The sequence below is a fragment of the Venturia canescens genome, chromosome 1, assembly GCF_019457755.1.
Source record: "Venturia canescens isolate UGA chromosome 1, ASM1945775v1, whole genome shotgun sequence".
Taxonomy (NCBI): domain Eukaryota; kingdom Metazoa; phylum Arthropoda; class Insecta; order Hymenoptera; family Ichneumonidae; genus Venturia; species Venturia canescens.
In genome coordinates, this window is record NC_057421.1 from 37,988,674 (window position 1) to 38,007,820 (window position 19,147).

Consider the following 19,147-nt stretch of genomic DNA (forward strand, 5'->3'; position numbering starts at 1 on the left):
ATCGATCGATTCTGTTTCTACAAACACTTTGTACCCATAAATCGTACTTATTTTTTAAAAATTATCCGATCGCTTTCATTTTTATTTAGAAAATATATTTAAAGGTAAAAAAGCATTCTTTTCTCTTAAATTTCATTTTTTTCGTTTTCATTGTCTTATCTTTGTTTCCATGCGTTTACGTTATAAAATTATTTCTTCTCCTTCACATTGCTATGGGAACTCGACGTCTTGGTTGGAATGTTGGAAGGATATTCCTTTCCAGTGCGTGATGCAGTGGCCCTCACTTCCCGTATCGATGTTGTGCAGGCCCTGTGGTCACAGGGCTTCCTCACGTAAACCACGTTTTCAGATCTCGGTGCCGTTAAAGCAGGATGGAAGAGCAAATTCTTTATCTAAAATATTCAATCGAAAAACTCAGTTTTGAAGAGTATTTTTTAAAATCTCAGCAATTACTATCGATAAATGTGGAGCCACGTGAGTGTAATTAATCTTCCATCATTTCTTTTGATAATCCCAGTTTTCTCGAAACAAGAAGGAACGAAAATGAACTAAGAATTGAAAAAAAAAAACGAAAATAAAATCAAAATATTTATTTCCGATCTTGGCCCGAACTTTTATAACAAAAAAACTTTGCGTGCCTTGGTCTCTGGTCCATAGTTAAAATTCGCACTGGATAATCGCCAAACGGTCGATTTCTGTTGAGAAAAAAGTTGAAATTAAGAACTCTCGATGTATTGTTGGCGAAAAAATGGGCAAAAATAGTCACCACTGGTTCATCCGTTGATTTCTTCGTATTCGAATGTTTCTTATAAATCTCAAGGAGTCTTTGATCTTTCGAAAATTCCTGCTTCTTGGATTTTAGTGTCGCGAGGGAAGGATGCACTTTATCGAGGCTCGTTAAGTCTTCTCTCGATGAAACGGAGCTCCCTTCGTCCCATTTGGAAGAGAAACCGGCCGAACTCGAGTTTTCCACGTTTCTCGAACTCAATATTACGAAACTTTTTTCCTCAGGAATAATTTCCGACGCTTTTGATACCTCTTCGTTCGTCTCAGATCCCGATGAAATAAAAATTTTTAAGTGTTTTTCCGAATCCGATCTCACGTTATTATCGTCTGTTGATTCTGACTCAGATTCAGGTTTAGTGGATCGAGGTTTCTCGAGGTCGTCGAGTTCCGATATTCCGACCTTTGATGCTAATGGTGGCTCTTCGTGGTGCGTCGACCTACTTCTTCCTAGTCCGACATCTGATATTCCGTTGGCCGAATATTTTGAATCTCCATTCGCAGGGGACACTGAAATCATTTTCTCTGTAGATGTGCCCCGAGAAGTCAACGGAGTTTTGTCATTAAAAACGTTTTTCAATTTCTTCTTCGCATCTGTTTTCACAGTCGAAGACTCACGATCTTTTATTTTTCCATCAGCTTCGATGACCGATTGACGATTTTGGATGGAATGGGATCGAGAGAAGTTGGCAGGTTGCGCATTTTCTGAAGTATTTGTAGCGAAATATCCGGTTTTTGCTTCCCCTGATGAGTGTTTATTGTCGACGAGTAATTCGACCAAGTTATCCGGTTTCTCGTCTTTGAGTTCCTTTTTCCCACTCAATTCTTCATCAATTGTTGGTGATTCTAAGTTCAATTTATCTCTGGATACATGACTGTGTTCATCGATCGTTGGACCTACGAATTCAACGGAATTTCCGGTTTCCCGATTGCCCGGAAGTCCGCGCTCAGATTCGATTGTCATTCGTTCGCGATTTTTCTGCGACAAATTTTCTGGTAAAAGTTTCATGTCGAGCGTACGAAATTCGTTCACTTCCGGTAGCCTCACTCTCGAGACTTTCTCGCTCGGTTTTAACTCAGTTGAGGAATCTACAATCGAATACGTAATCCATAAACCGTAATAAAACAAACACGTGATGTGTGAGCGGATTTAATGGAGTAGACACAATGAAGAAAAAATCTCTAGGATCTCGTGAAATAACGATATTTTGTCATCGTCGTGATTAAATAAGTGGATCAAAACATGTTTTATTCTTACCAAGTTTTTTTTTACTGAACGATTTTTCTGCAGAACTTTTTTTAAGGTGTTTATCCATGTCCACTGTGCTCATCGATGGGTCGTCATCACGCTTACGATTTTCTTTAAGGGGGCGTCCTGCTTTGAAAAATAAAAAAAAAACGATTGGTTTCGGGAATGTTTTTGGATAGACGGAAATAACTCACGATAGCGAACTTTTTGGTATAATTTCGAGGATATTTCAAAAGTACAAAAACATTTTTTTAATGAGAGAAATACTTGTTTGTACATGGTTTATGCGCAAAGTCTGATTGTCAAAGTTTCTCAGCTGCGTACAATGTGGAAATCGTAATTATTGTGTGCAACAAAAATTCTTAATTCTTGTTCCATTTTCATACATTTTTCTTCCATACGAACCTATAAAAACCCGGAAAAATTGCGAAATTCTATACTTTTAGTGAGTTTGAAAAAAAAAACGTTTCTGAAGAAGAATATCACTTCAACGTGCTGTAAATATAGATTTTCGCAATTTTTTCTCGTTTTTATAGTTTTAAATGGAAGAAAAATATATGAAAATAGAAAAAAAAATTGGAATTTTCGTTGCAGATAATAATTCCGAGATCTCCACATTGTACGCGACTGAGAAACTTGGACAATCAGACTTGGCGGATAAACCATGTACAAACAAGTATTTCTCACATTAAAAAAATGTTTTTGTACTTTTGAAATATGAAACTATACCGAAAAGTTCGCTGTGGTGAGTTATTTCCGTCTATTCTAAAAACATCCCCGAAAAAAATCGATTTTTTGACTTTCCAAAGCAGGACCCTCTTAATATCTTGCTTTGAGTTTATATTAGACATTAATTCCTTTGGTTTGTCATCGATTCGAGTAGAGTTGCCATCAGTACCGTCACTTTTTTCATTGGTCGTCGATTTTCCAAAGTCATTTCTAATACTTCTTGATTCAATGTTTGTTTGGCTTCGTCCAACGAGTTCGTTCGTTTGGCTCTCGTCTTTTGTCCGATATTCCGGCTCCCCCATTTTTAACGTTTGTATCGATTTCATCGATTTTTTATCGTTTCGAAATTTTATTAAAGATTTTTCAGCATTAAGGTCCTCCGGAATGTCAGCACGAGCATTTGAAGCCGAATTCACGTGCATTTCTGAGCTGCTGTCACAATTATTTGGTTAATTATTCTCGAAATTTCATGCCTCTGAATTTTTCTCCTGGAAGATCTTTCACCGACCCTAAAATACTTGCCTCCATTCGAATCTTTCGCACTGATTTTTATACATTTCGCCACTCCTCGACTCTCCATATTCTCCCTGCTCGTAGCCCGAGGAGCAGAGGATGCAACGACAAGGTTCACCAATGAGTACGGTTCCGTCGCATATGCATACTTTCGGGCTGGAAAATATTTGTTTAGTAATAAAATTGATTCCGAAGTAATCATAATATTGTAAAAAACGAGGTTTCAGTTATTACATCGAAACGGTTCCGTCATTAAGTCCGAAGCTGGATGCATCTTTTTCGTTTCTTCCAGCCAGAAAATCGGGATCTTTTGCGAAAGTCGTAAGTCTAATAATAAATAAATGAAAATCCTTATCGAATGCATCACGAACGTCGAAAAAGAATGCTCAATATTTAGCGAACCTTTTCCACCAGCGGTCCGGCGAATCCTGTGACATTGGGAGATTGTAAGGTAAATTTGGCGGATTTTCGGCCCAGTTTTCGTTCAACTCCGCTCGATACCCAGTCGGTTCGGACCAACTCTTACGACATTTTTCCAGAATCCACGAATATTCTTCTGCCGACGGGATTCTCAGCACCTGGAACCATCGCGTGTAGATTAAATTTTAGCACGATTCAGAGACGACCAAAAGCATTAGGGGAGAGTTGTAAAATCACAAAATGTATTGCATCATTAATAAAAAGTATAAATGCTACTCGTGAATATCTTCTCATAATAAAAGTTGTAGAAAACGAATGAATTTTCCAAAATTTCTAACAATTTCATGTAATTCAAGTGGCGATTCCAGATTTGTAATTCCACTAATGATTAAGGAGGGTGGATCGCAACGATACAATGTTGCCATGCTAAACCATGTTAAAAATATTAAAAATTTCATAAAATTTGGTAAATGTATTCTTTAAAAAGATATAAGCCAATATAAATTTTTTAGATTTTTCTACCACATAGCTCTCGAGTAATTGAACAGTAAAGTTCACGTGTATAAGCATAGAGTTTTACATCTCGTGCATAAGAACTTCAATTTAACGCTCAATTATGCGATAACCATGTGATAAAAAAATTTGAAAAAAATTGTATTTGTATACTTGATGCCAAAGAATATTATCACGAAATTTGATCAAATTATGATTGTTAAATTGCAATAGGTATTCATAACCGTTTTCATTCTATTCGGAGAAACAGTGTGCGTTGGTAAAAAAATCTCTTTTTTTTTCGAATCGATTGTCACCTCTTTGGAGTCATCGTAAGACGTGATACGCTGCGTTTTTGGATAAAAGACACCGTCTCCCGTGTCGTAACAGCCAGCCGGAAGAACTTTGGCAGTTGGTCGTGCGGTTTTCAGTGTTCGCCCACCAGGTTTCAAGCCCTTCTTCATACTCTCGTGGAACCTTCGAGAATATGTGGACGAAATTCGTACCGCTTTGTCAAGAGTCTTGGAATCGATAATATTTACAAGTAAAGAATGCAACGAAACCTGATCGACGCAAAAAACAACGATCGAAAACGAATCCGGGATTTTTTTTTTAATTTACTTCAATGAATTTAATGAAACAATAAAATTGTTCTAAATGCTTCGTCACATTCATTTCAATTCATTCGAGTTTCATGCGATTGTGACAAGTTGTATTTAAGTTTTATTAAAAATCGTCAACCATATATTTTCTGATATTTTCCCAAGAATATCCAGAAGAGTAAATTCCTATTCACCGGGCACTTTTATTTGGAAAAAAGGTTTCTTTCCTCAATCGAAAAAAGTCGTTAAATTTCTATGAATTATTTATCCCACAATTCGAGGTTGGGGAATGTCGGCAGTTGAATAACATATCGCGCGCGTGAAAATTTCTTCGAGCTCTTCTTTTCTGTTGCATGACCTATTAAAAACCGACACGTTTCGTCGTCGCGTAAGCCTGCGTGTTCAGGGGGCCTCATACGATCCAAGTTTCTCGTTCCTACAGCACATTAACTTTTCATTATGTTCTCGGTGGTTTTGAGGTGAGAAAGTCACCTCCCCTTTCAATTGTGGTTCCTCGGGCATCCTTAATTACAACATTACATTGTTCAACAGTAACGCCGCACCGAATCTTCGTAAAACTCTCGTACCCGCATCGACATACCTCACCCTCCAGGTTATAACGACAGTTTATGATCGAATAAGGAACGACAAAGGTATGTGTTAAAAATATCGTAAAGAAATAAAGAAAAAATATGTCAGCTTATAATATTCTTCGAAATGCTATAGTTGATTAATTATTAAAGAAACAAATTTTCGAAAACAATTGGAAACGCTATCGCTCCGTTAAAGAGTCTCTGGCAGCAACTCGTCATAACATAAATGTACTTGTCTCTGATTGGTAGTCAGTCTTTTCATTAATGTATTAGCAAAGCCCACGAAATAAATCCATATACCAAAAGAAAGACATGTATAATATCATGCATTTCATCAATAAACAAAATCAGATTATGGTTAAAATAGTTCGACCGTTCTGTGACTAGTCAAGTTCACAACTATACTTTATGTTGATTGAATTCAAGTCTAAATTATTAATAAAACTAATAAACACTTACATTGAGAATATTTTTATCACAAGAATTTAATAAAATGCTTCGAGAATATCATAAAAGATCAAATTTATACTTTAACGAGACTAGTTAATGATTGAGTCGGTACCGGTGACACTTTAAATACATTAACATATAGGGAACATTTTTTAAAGTTCAATCAGCTGTTACCAGCACTCCAACGTAATGACTGACATCCGCTTTCGACAGATCAAAATTATTTTCATGTTTTCTTTCTTGAAAGCCTCGTAAGGTAATGTTTTTTTAAAGAAATCGAATCTGTGATAAATTTTCTTCACGATATAACTTTTCCGAAGTTTGAACACCGCGTACAATTTTTTCACAAGTAATATTATTGTGAGTTCTTCCATAGGGTGTCGTGTTAAAAACTCAAAATTGCAAATGAAATAATTGAAAATTTTTCCCTGTAAGAGGCCCCGGAACTGTACTTATCGTCATCAGGGGACTTTAAACTATCATTTAGGACAAAAAAGTGGACCTTCACCGTACTTTATCGAACGGCCGAATTACTTTAAGATGATACATAAAGTGATGGTGCTGCTACTTATCAACAATACTGGAGTGAAATCTGGAATGGAATCAAAAGTAAGTATTATCATCAAATCAATTCTTGTATGGTTATTTCCACCTTATGAAATTTCATCATCGTCTAACGATCTTTGGTTCCGCATTTTAGAATTTAAACCGATTTTAATAAATTTGTCAATTTATCAACTGTTCATCAATCATATCGATATCCTTCATAAATGAAAGCTGTATATAATTTCTCATCACTTCATTATTCCTGAAATGTCTATACTGCAAATTAACCAATAAAATTATCTTATCCATGATTTTCTTTTTTCATGAACTTGGTTTTTTATTTACGAAATATTGGCTAAGGTACGATCATGTCTCTAACAGTATGAATGCCGCTTACTTCATTTAGTTTCGATGATATATATTTTTTTCTTATTGCTGAATGAGAACATTTTCTATTGTCGAATGACAACGAACGTGTTTTGGGGTAATTGAGATATGAAGCACTATTTATTGGTTCTTCAGACGCGGAGTTCTGGCTCAAAAAAATTTGAAATCACCTTGAACGATTGACCAGCAGTTTAAGTTTAAATCAAATTTTTAAGTTTAAGAAAAAACCATGGAAATCGACGAGGAAGAAATGAATTATGGCTCGGAAATGGCGAATGAAAGCAGCGAGGGCAGGACTCACGATACTCAAATTTTGTATTCTCAGCAAAGCATACATTTCAGCTGTTGATTAATGCTCATTGCATTTTCGTTAAATGAATGATGATTTTAAGCATATGTCGCGTAACAGCGATAGCGAATGGAGAGAGAGTCGTTTTCACTTTCTCGTGAATTGCGAAGAAATTTCATGCGAGGATAATTTTTTATTTTTCTCATCGACGATAATATATTCAGGAAGCCAAGGACAGGGACATTAGCGTTACAGGACGTATGCTGCTTGTTGTACATGCATAATGTAATAACTGCAGGCGAAAGCATCCTCTCGTGAGACTTTCGATCCCTGCTCACTTGCCGCGATCAATTAGATACTCTCGTTTGTCTGGCTTTGCAGGCGGAAGTCTTTTGCACCGCGTGAAATATCGGTTCGTGTGAAAATTCGAAAGGAGCGTCTATTTTCATAGCGATTCTCAGGTCGAATGGGGTGCGGTCGCACTTATATTGGGAAATGTCATTTAAATGAGAGATTGAAAAAGTGAATAACGGAGCCTCCTTAATCGCTATGCGAACGTCAAAAAAGTATTCACTGACAATTGGTCTTGTGAGATTTTCTGTTTATGAAAAAAAGACGATTTTTTTTTTCGAAAAAAAGAGATGAAAAAAATCGACATTTTGTTGCCCAAAAAAGCAATTTGTTTACATTCTAAATACCTTCTGTCTGGAAATTTGCAATATTCCCCATTTATATCTTCGTAATTGAGATCATCTGGAAATTGATATTTGTATTCTTTGAGCTCGCCCCGAATATGGACGACGTCAAGACGTCGATTTCCGGTCCAATAGAAGGAGCCCTGACCGTGAAACATTCCATCTCTGATTTCACCTTCGTAAATTGTGCCTGTAAGAAGAGCGTTTTTTAAACTTTGAAAATAGTACATTTTTCTCCACTCGATTAAGGTAGTTCGCCATTTTGTTTCTTCTTGACTCGGGCCACTCTTGTCATAGCCTTCTGTCTTTTTATTAGTAATTTTTTCTTGATCCATTTCCCTTAGTGTTTTCCCTTCGCGCTCTCTAATGCCAGTTTTTACACAAAAAGCTATAGTATTTTTACCAGGGACGAATGAAATTTGGTGTTCACCCAGTACTGGATCCCCGTTCAATTAATAGCTTGTAATATCATTCGCCAAAAGATAAGTTGAACAAATTTATTTACAATTTCGAATGAATAACTCTGACATTAATTTAAAGTGATTATATCTCTAATTAGGGAGTAGAAATCGATCCAATTTGGACACCCATAAAATACGATCCTACGGGCATGATCTACCTTAATAATTGAGTTCTCTGTAAAACCATATTTGGCGATAGGTTGATCGATTTCTTATAGTTTAAATGTATTTTTCTTTGCACTAGAATATCGTGGCTATTTAAAAATGGCATAAGGTCAAACGGACTGCATCGTAATGTTGATTCAACGATCTATATTCAAGTCGAGAGTGACTGAAACCAGAACAACGAGGCGTCTAAACGCCGGTTCTACGCCGTCACATATCGACACTAATCGCAACTCGCATCCTTAATTTTTTTTCTTCTTTACGATGACCGAGATGCACCTTCGTTACTTGGCAAGTGTGCTTCGACGTTAATCATCGTTTCTTGTTCAACTAGGTCGAATCCGAAAGCACACAAACTTCTGTCGATTGGCTCGCCTAAAATTACCGAGTAATTTCTCATCACGGATATCGCCCCAAAAGTTTTCGTCACACGTGAAAATCAAGTGGGATTCTCTGACACGTTTTTCTTCCTGCCTTTCGTGGGTGGATAAACGATATCCGATTTCGTCGCAAGAATTTCTCGGTGAAGAGATCAATGAACGAACGAGATTCGATCACAGTTTATGATTCCCGGATATGCTGCGGACGTGTGGAGATCGAGAGAACGGAAGATCGGAACGATCGATGAGAATCGAACGTGGGTGAATTGAAATCGAATGGTAGGTGGAAAGTGTCTTTGTTTATAACTTCTGTTTTTCAAGCCTCAATGATCGGTGCATTTGTTGAGTGATGCGGGTCAGTCGAACTAACGAACGACTTTAAGAATCTTTTTCCCGATCATATAATCCTCGATTCTTCCAAAACATTATCGATTTCGTGTTCTATATTAGCCTGAACTAAAAATTACATTAAAAAAAAAAAAAACGAATACTCATAAAACTACAAATAACGAAAATTTCCTCTCATCGTTCACGTGCGACGAAAATAATGCTTCATCACAAATAGGTCACAATGGCAGGATGTGAAAAAAAATGGTGTATACTTGTTTGTCAAGACGTCATTTTTTCTTGACTATAAATAAAAGAGGTCTCGAGACAAAAAACTGAATAAAAACCCGTTAAATTCTGAAATTGCTTCGGGATATATATCGAGCATACAGCAACGTGTTTCGAGAGGTTTAAACTATTGCGTTTTACGGGCATATGTGTGTGGGCCCCTTCGAAATCTGGGCAACGTACAGTCTCTCAGGTGGGTTCAGCCGAAGCATAAGTAAAAGAAAGAAATAGGGAGGAAAGAGAGGGGAAGGGAGAGAGAAAAGATCATGCTGCTGTAACGGTAAGGAGGAACGTGCGAAATTGCCCACGAGGTCGTTCCGCTCGCGTCGCGGAATCCCCGGCGTGTAAATTCCGCTTGCACCGCGCAGAGATCGCGCGGCGGCAGTGAGACCATTCGGGAATCAGATCTTCTTCTCTCTTTCTTTTTCTCAGTCCGTTTGTTTCTCTCTCCGTGTGTGCACATAATCCTTCAACTCTCTCGCTCTTTTGCAGTTTGCTTTTCTTTGACCCGGCGAGAGAACGCACGCAAGCTCGCGACATAATTCTCCGCAAAGCCGCGCGTGGCTAAGAAAAAGAATGAAAGAAAGGAAAAAAATGAAAAAAAAAAAAACAGAGAAAAGAGCGCGGATAAGTGATTGGTTTGAGCGCGTGTATAGCGGTAAATACGACACGGGTGACGCATCTAAAACAGCTATCGTGCACTGTAAGTGAACTCAACACGTATCACGTAATATGGGACTTTGAGCAGGGACTCGAAAATTCATTCGTTTACACGTGTTTTCACACCGGTACTCGCACGCATAATCAAACACACGTTTTTGTAACGTTGTGTTTGTGCTGATTATTAGATCTTTCAGGCTTGAAAAGGGAGACCCAAAAATGTGGAAAATTGTACCTTAAGGAAGTTCATTTGGCAATCGAATTAACAAGAAATTTTGATAAAAAAAATTTCAATACAGTAATGAAGAGTAAATAAATGTTCTGGAAAAATTTTGAGGATACTTTGTTTGGGAGAAAACAAATTAAAATGGATTCTCTAAAAATCAATTTTTTTCAATTGCTTAAATCTATTCCTGATATATCTGAGAATATGTATCTACTATTGTAGAGGCTAATTCGAAATATTTTCAACGATACAGCACTAATAAACGTGGAGGGGTGTCGAGCAGGTAACGAGCGCTCGGGCAGCACTGGCGGGCGTGATTGCAATGCTTGTTGGCTTCAGATTTGTATTCTCTTTTATTTGAACTAAATAAACGATTCATGGAAGAAAATTTTTAAACGACTTTTTTAGAAAGTTGAAATGATTTAAAAAAAAAAAACGCATTTTTTCAAAGCTGGGAAAATGTTTAATTTTGCTATTTTGTGGGTTTTTCTTAGTTCATAGGGAAGAAAAATAGATGAAAATGAAAATTATATTTGGTTTTTGCTTCCTCATGGAGGAAGCTTTGTGACGATGAAAAATTTTCTTTTACAGCTTTCAATGTCAATGTCCTGCTCAAAATGTTCCAAAACATCGAAAAATCATATCTAGAAACAATGTCCGGATGTGTGCGTGTGTGCGTGTGCGTGTGTGCGCGTGTGAGTGTGTGCGTGCGTGTGCGTGTGCGTGTGCGTGTGCGTGTGCGTGCGTGCGTGTGTGCGTGCGTGCGTGTGTGCGTGTGTGCGTGCGTGCGTGCGTGTGTGCGTGTGTGCGTGCGTGCGTGCGTGCGTGCGTGCGTGTGTGTGTGTGTGTGTGTTATGGCACTGCAAAATTCAAACGCTCATAACTCGGAAACGGTTTGAGATACAGAGCTACCGTTTTGCACAGATGTTAATCTATACAAGCTCTTCACTCTCTGATAATTTTGTCAGAATTTGTAAAAAATTACGAATCTGACGACGTTTTAAAATTTTCATAAAAAGGGTGTCGAACGCTCTAACTTTCGAAAATTTAGAGATTTATTAATAATTTTTTTTTATAAATAGACTATTATAATAGGAAGGTTGGTATTGAATTTGGGGAATATCGGTTGAGCGGTTCAAATTTTATGACATTTTGAATTTTACGAAAATATGAGTCTTTCAAAAAATCGTCCGACCGCTTCAATTTTTGGAAATTTTATAAGATATTGTGTATAAGTCTGTACTTCCTCTATACTTTCCAGCAAAGTTGTCGGAATTTTCTTTAATTTCAATGTAAATAGAAAAATGATGAAAATTGAAAGTTGCAAACTGTTTTTTCTGATGGCTCGTCATTTAGTTTTTTTTTATGAATTTAAACAAAGAGATAAATTAAAGTTCGTAAAAGAAGGTAGAGAAAATACATTATTTCCTTGTATACAAAAAAATGCTGCAAATTAGAATTTGCAAATTGCTTCCTCAAGATGGTCAAGATGCACGATGCTCGAAGCTTCCTCTATGAGGAAGCCAAAATGAAAAATATGGCACCTCATAGAGTAAGCTTTGAGGATCGTGCATCTTGACCATCTTGAGGAAGCAATTTGCAAATTTTTTTATTTCAGACGGAAAATACGAGTTCCATCTTTCCCGTGGATTGTACATGGTGCTACACAAATGTACATGAAAATCGGTTGCATTTGAATATTTTTCTCTTTGAAAATTTTTTTTACAATGTTCAAATATCTAATAAAATAATCTGAAAAGTTCGCTAGACTCACTTGTTTTTTCCTGTCCTCAAATAATTCCTCTATAAACATCTTTTTTAGACCTACTAAAGCAGGATCCGCCCTTAAAACGGTCTCTTACGGGTTTCACTAATTTTCCCGTCTCTATATATGAAATTTGCAGACATTGACAAACAGTTCTTGTAGAAACTTCCATAAGAGATAGAAAAAATACTCATGAAGTTCGCAATTAATGACTTTTTTCTCGAAAAAAGGTGATTATTGAAAGGTTAACTCATATGTTACTTTCACGATGGCAAAGTTGCAAACGCATGCTTTTTGAAAGCGGAGACTACGTTTTCCGATCGACGCAACTCACACTAAGGGACTTCCAATAAAATATGAAAGACGGGTGAAAAAATATTGATGTAATTGAGAAGAAAAACTTGGTTTTTTAGACGTTTCTGCCATGTTTTAAGGATTTATAAGCACTAGGCTCCATTTCAGATGGCACTCTAATCTTTTTGATATTATAGTCCAAGCTTAAAACTTAATCTCTATGAAATTTCAAGATCTCTTAACGACTCTGTTTAATCGAAATATTTTTAATCAAAAGAACACAATTTTATGTGTCATATATAGCCACAGTGACTTCGATGCCTGTATAATTCAAAATTTGTTGTATTTTTATATCAGATGTTAATCATAAAAAACATCTATTATATGCATCGAACCCTGAGGATTTTAACGGTTTGTTAAAAAAAAGGGTCAAGGGACATCTGAATTATAAATATAAAGTTAAAGACGACAAATGCTCACGGAACCTCAGGATTTCGTGACCCCGTGAAGTTGGGGCAACGTCGCACAACCTATAAATGTAAACATTTGTACAATGCTCTGTGGAACTTTTTTGTCGTTATGGTGAGCTCTAACCTCTGCTGTCAACTGACTACGTCTGATGTTGTCAGACGTAAACTTTTCACACTGCACTACCGAGTCGTGTTAATAACTCTGCATAAAATCCTATTCGTAATTAAATGAATTTAAATATTATTTACCATTAAGAAATCATTACAAGATTTCTTAATAACATTGTGCTATATATGATTGCCCGTGGTAATTTCTTTGAAAAAATATGGTCAAAAACTGTCCATTGACCAACCGCTTTTACATCCTTAAGAGTATGGATCAGTCGACTAACCTCATCTTGGAATTTTTGAAATTGAAATTCTCTGACACGGTTTAACCGATTAAAAAAAGGCTCTGTCAGCCTACGCAGAACTATGGCAAAAATCGACTGACAGAGCCTTTTCTTAATCTGTCAAACTGTGTCAAAGAATTTCGATTTCGAAATTTGCAGCTATCTCTCTCGCACTCACGTTTGCGATATACCGACTGATCCATCCTCTTAATGATGCCAAACGTTTGAACACTGATTATGAGATGAATATATACGCGTGAAAAATTTTGTCAATAACAGCTGTACAGACAGTACAGGTCACGAGGTCGCGGTGTTGCCAAATTCATTGGACCGACTACGCTAGTCACAACGATCGAAATTTTGAAGGGAATCAAATTATCATATAAAATTTGGGAACTGACAGTAATAAGTGGTGCAGGGCTTCGACGATCTCCCTAGTCAAACAGCCCCGAGCTAAGAAAATTAGTTTCTGAACGGGGAAGCAGTTTTTTGAGTTTCCAATCGCCCGCACCAGATTAAATAGTGTAAATACATAGCCGCTGGTATCTGCGAGGTTTTTCATAGTTTATCTTGGTTCTTGTGACAGGCCTGTAAGCGATATTTTGAGTTTCGCATGGAAATAAGGAATTTGGAATCGAAGTGATAGGATAAGCTCGTAAAAATCCAAAAGATTATACGCAATAATAGAGTATTGAAATGCATATGAAAATTCTTAGAATTATTTCTATTAAGAGTCACCAACGGAAACGACTTTCATTGGCCACGAAATGAATAGCGAATTTTATCATTAAGCACAGCATATTTCGTATGTTTTAAACTTTTTAAAAATTAAAAAATATTTAATAAATTTATAATTTTTTATAAATAATTTACTATAAATTTTTGTAGATTATAAATTAAATATAAATTTATAAATAATTTAATATTTATAAATAATAAATATATTAATTTTTATAAATGGTTTATAAATTTTCATAATTTCTAAACTATAAATAAAAATCATTAAGATGGGAGGCTTCGTTGTTAGTTTCAATTAAAATTCGCCATTAACAAGAGACGTAATTCACGAATTGATGAAGTGCGACGATTGCACTCGTAAGCATGCACAAGCAAGAGTCTTTCCACCCTCTCACACACTCCAATACGACGCTTGACCAATCAAGAGACCCGGTAGATTTGTAATTTCAGTACGAAAAAGTGTACATGAATTTCGACTTGAAATTATAAATATGAAATCACGAAATTTCATAACGAACACTCACGAAATATATTTTACAGGCTCGCAGATGGAATTGGCACAATTTTTATCCGATTGTACGGCGTGGATTACGCCTCTTTGTATCTCACTCAGTATTCGGAGTAGACGCGCGCACGTGTATGTAGAGCAATACCGGAATGGCACGACAATGTGTGCGTCGCCGGTATTGCCGGTGGTCAATTAGCGCGTTCAGCGTACGTGTACGAAACTTCCGAGGCTGTGAAAGAACACGTGTCGCATTTCGAATATGCGGGGGTGTATTAGTCGCGGAGCCGTTGTCATCATTGCATGCATAAGTCCGTGATGAGGATCCGCAACGTTCGAATATAAAATCTGCTCGCGTTGGCACACAAATAGTGCGTCGTCGTTGTCAGACGGTTAATTAATGATCGAAACATTTTTGCGAGTGTATGCGTGCGCACGACGTGAGGATGGATCACGCGCCCATCGATATACATAGACGCACAGAAATTCGTTCCATTTATTCATTTAATTAACGAATTTGATGGAATTCATTGGACCGCGAATGAGACCGAACTCTAGACACGTTCGAATGTATAACAAAACGTCAGTGCATCGTGTTTATAAACAATAACTTTTGTTAATTATTTCCTTTGCTTCTTGTACTTTTGGAAATGTGGGAACACGCTTTTTCATTCCCTTATGCAGTTTTGCAAAAATTCATTTCAATAAACCTTTTCAAAATTCAGAACTCATGTTCAGAACTCTACACGGAGATAATTAAACGGTAATATTTGACGTGAAATTCACTGTTAAATTTATCTGATGAATTTGACTGCAGGGACAAGTTAACGAAAAATATTTATTCCAGTAACCCACTGTTAAATTTTCAATGTTTTGCCGAATTTTCACTTTCATAATAGTCAATATTGCAGATAGTGAAATTTAAGGTACGTATACTTGAATTTACAAAACGTTCAGTGAATTTTACGGTGCGTCGCGGTAAAATGACTTTGCATTAACGCAGGTATCGATCACTCGTTTCCGAATTTCGGAGCACACTGAAACGGTGATTTATACACTTCAACAAAGGGCTGAGCATATTAGCAACAAGTATAAACGTTCGTACGGAAATTTTTACAGTACAGCGCGTAAAATTCACCGTGACGTCAAAATTTACTAAGTACTCCGATAAAAATTTCTACTGTGAACAATTAATATTATTTTTCATATAGGAAAATTCAATTTCTTTCCCACAATAAAATCATGAATTGCAGCTCGTCACCGCGCTATCGTTACTGGACGGTAATTTTTCAAATTAAATTTTCTCCGTGTATTACGGTGCGATAACGTGACGAGTTTTGAATCGAAAGGCTTTTCTGATATCGAAATATTTTTGACTCAAAATAGTAACCGTTTTTTTCCGTGGCACAAAATTGAAATTCCGATTCTTTGAGAAATTAGTATGATAAAAGTGTAAGTCGAGATCAGATCAAGGAAAAATTATTATTCAAGGAAGTCTGAAGGTTTTAACATTTTCGTGACGTAAAAATCAGCCAACCCCGGCCATAGATTCGATGCACGTCTCGCCTTTGAGGTATCAAAACTACCGAGCAAACACCAGTGAATAATTTTCGTAACTTTGAGATAAAAGTTATAGTTTACGTTGAAGTTGCAAAAATAATGCAAGTGCTACGTTTGTTTGGGATCTTTGTACCCGGTCTCAAGACAGTGCCACGTCTCCAGACGGCAACTAACATCATTAGCCAAGGATAATTCATGAGTTGAAGAGTTAATTCATAACTTCAGACTGCATCTGCTTCTTCCCTTACATGTTTATTCATATTCGTAAGGGAAAAGAAGAGTCGTAAATTTATAAAAATTACTTTGTATCCAAATTAGATGATGATGAGTTCAAAGAACTTTGAGCCTCGCCTAACGAACGCTCGATGCTGCGGTGACATTCCAATTTTACGTCGACGACACATTTTATAATGTAGGAAGATTTAAACAGCTTAATGGTACCGGATTTTCGATGTTCAGCGGAAGTGAAGATCCCGAAAATGTTTCATTTATTCAATACTGACCATTAGGCAGCACATATCTTCCAACCCCGGCCATTCCAAGAGCATCCCAAGTTCCCTCGTACGAACTTCCGGTTATGAAATGCACCTCTTGTGACTCCACAAGAGCTCCGACGAAACGATTCGTGTTTCGTTCCAACGACGAATCAGATGCTAATGCACCGTCGCCTTGTTCGACTGCCATCGGTGTCGAACCCAAATCTACTTCCTGTGACATCTGCAGAATTATGGAGATCATTATTGACTGCGATGATGATTGAATCCATTTTGGGGCATGATGTTATGGATTTAACGATGTATGGTACAAAAGTCTAAATAATTAGAAATTGATCAAATTTGGTAATGTTCTTCAACATCTAGTGCGAAAACAAAATTTCAAAAATTTCAAAATGTTCTTCTGCTTAGTTATGGAGTAATTACGCATTAAAACAGATTTCTTATGCCCGGAATGTATATACCTATATATGTGGAAACGCTATGCTTATACACGTGAACTTTAGTGATCAATTACTCGATAATTGTACAGAAGAAAAATCTTAAAAAAATTGTATTGTCAAATTTGGCACTAAAGAATATGTTCACCAAATTTTATTAAATTCTTATCATTTTGAAATTTTTCATGTTTTTAGCATGGTTTAACATGGCAACATTGTAAGCCTGTACCAAATATCCTTAAGCTGATTAGAATATTTGTGAAGAAAGAAGTTTCTATTCCTTTTTTTATGGAGAATATTTGTCAAAAAGAGAACATTTTTTTGCATTTTTCCAGGCAAATGGACAGCAACAGTGAAGGAGGAGAGACATTTTTTAAATGTACAAAACCATGAAAAATATTGACGAATGGAAATACGAATTTATTTCAAATGTGCTTTATCAAGGAATCTTCATCTCCTAGATTCAATAATTTCGATTAAAAAAAATATCAAGAGACTCGGTAGAGTCTCGGGACAAGTACATTGACAGCCCTGTCGTCTGCTGGCCCGAGGTATATATATTCTGAATGTGTTTGCTTCCAAATGTACGAGGAATGCAATCAGATCATGTGATTCGAGGCACTCGAATCCTCAAGCTTTTCATATTTGTTTTTTGCATGCATTCGAAAAATCAAGTCATGAAAAACTTGAGCAGTCAACAGCGTCTTTCCCCTTTGAACTTTCGACTAGCCGTAGTGCAAAAGGGCAGAAATTATGCCAGCTATTTACGCCTTGAGCCAAAAAAATGTTTTTCACTAAAAGAGTGTTTTATTGAGAATTGACAGAATCATTGCGGAGCCTTTTTTCTCAAACGGGATATAAATAAATGCAGAATGAATGTGCTGAGACAATATTTTCTGCATTATTTATGTCTTTTTTATATTCTCCATACAAAATTTGGTAATGAATGATTCACTGAACGTGACTGAACTTGTCAACTAAAGGATACTTTGAGAAAGAAATAATAGAAAAACGACTGACACTTGTTTTTTCTGACATCTCGGAATTTTCGTCGCCTAGAATTTTTGTCTGTCCTCCATAATGTGCCGTGCTGACCGAATTCTTGAGCACGTTGTTGAACTGAGAATATTCATCGGTTTGGTGTATTTCGACAGGTGAATTATCGGCCCCAGTTTCCAACGTTCCCGACACCGATTCAAGCATCCTCGTTTATTTATCCGCCGGTTTTCCGTTAAACTATCAAAGTAGGTGTAACACGCGTGAATGAACAACCTGAAATGAGAAAATTATAGAATCGAGAGAGGAAGCAGCAACGTGTCGGGCGACGATTTCAAAGGGTCTGTGGATAGCTGCAGCTTCTCTAGTTAGTGTGCACCAGTATAGGTGTCATTTCGTATTCTACTTTATCGTGCATTATTAAATGCTCGGCGCACGATAAGCCGATTAAGCTCGTGCTTCGAAGCGTTACAGTCGAGAATGCTATTTCGATCCGGTTTGTTAATTTTTTGTTTGAGCGCAGCGTTTGAAAAAAACGTTGCTAGGCCATACTTTCGATGCAGAAATATAAGTACAATTTTATCAAATCGATGCAACGACCAGAATACTCATAAAAATCAATGAATAAATCCTCCGCGTGCCGAGGGCATTGAAGAAAATGAAATGGACGGCGATCACCACGATGGGCGTCGCTGTTCGATACAAATATGCATGTGCACACTTATTTCTGACACTTTTCTTAAAATGGAAATGTTTGAAAGAGGTTTATATACTTCTGCATTAAAAATTGTCAAATGATCCTCAGTCAAATTGAAATATCGAGAAATTTCGATGTCGAAATGACGCATTAAAGCATCTCGAGCTCTCGTAATAAGCTTCTCGTTAAGGACGAACATGTTTTCGTGATTTTTAGGAAACAATTAGGAGGGAATAAAATTAATAACTGTCCGGTTGTTATGTTATCCGATCATAAATTGGAGTATTTTCGGACTTTTCGTGAAATAGTTTTTTTTCAATCAAATATTCACTGGTTTTGTCACCGAAGCATATAACTGCAAAGTTTCGATAGCAGAGATGCCAATTGACATGCAGCAAATAAGCAATTTTTCATCATAGAAAAGTTAGGTGTGATCGTGAGTTAGCCTAAAAATTCAAAACTTCAAGATAATTTGATGAAACATTTTTTTCAGTATATTGCCATTCGAATTTGAAAAATTTTCTTCCAAAAAAAACGTGAA

The 19,147-nt window shown here is 36.7% G+C and overlaps 1 protein-coding gene across 1 annotated transcript; it reads right to left on the minus strand.

Moving 5' to 3' along the window:
• Nucleotides 1-107: 107 nt before the first annotated feature.
• On the minus strand, nt 108-17,941 carry LOC122411655 (uncharacterized). Its single transcript, XM_043420672.1, has 12 exons — nt 17,934-17,941; nt 16,483-16,696; nt 7,752-7,938; nt 4,504-4,663; nt 3,677-3,852; nt 3,509-3,601; nt 3,284-3,430; nt 2,931-3,193; nt 2,042-2,158; nt 767-1,872; nt 639-695; nt 108-392 (listed from the first exon to the last, which is right to left on the minus strand). Exons 2-12 carry the CDS (start codon nt 16,694-16,696, stop codon nt 189-191), a joined length of 2,724 nt encoding a protein of 907 aa, XP_043276607.1. The 5' UTR covers nt 17,934-17,941; the 3' UTR covers nt 108-188.
• Between the last annotated feature and the right edge of the window lie 1,206 nt (nt 17,942-19,147).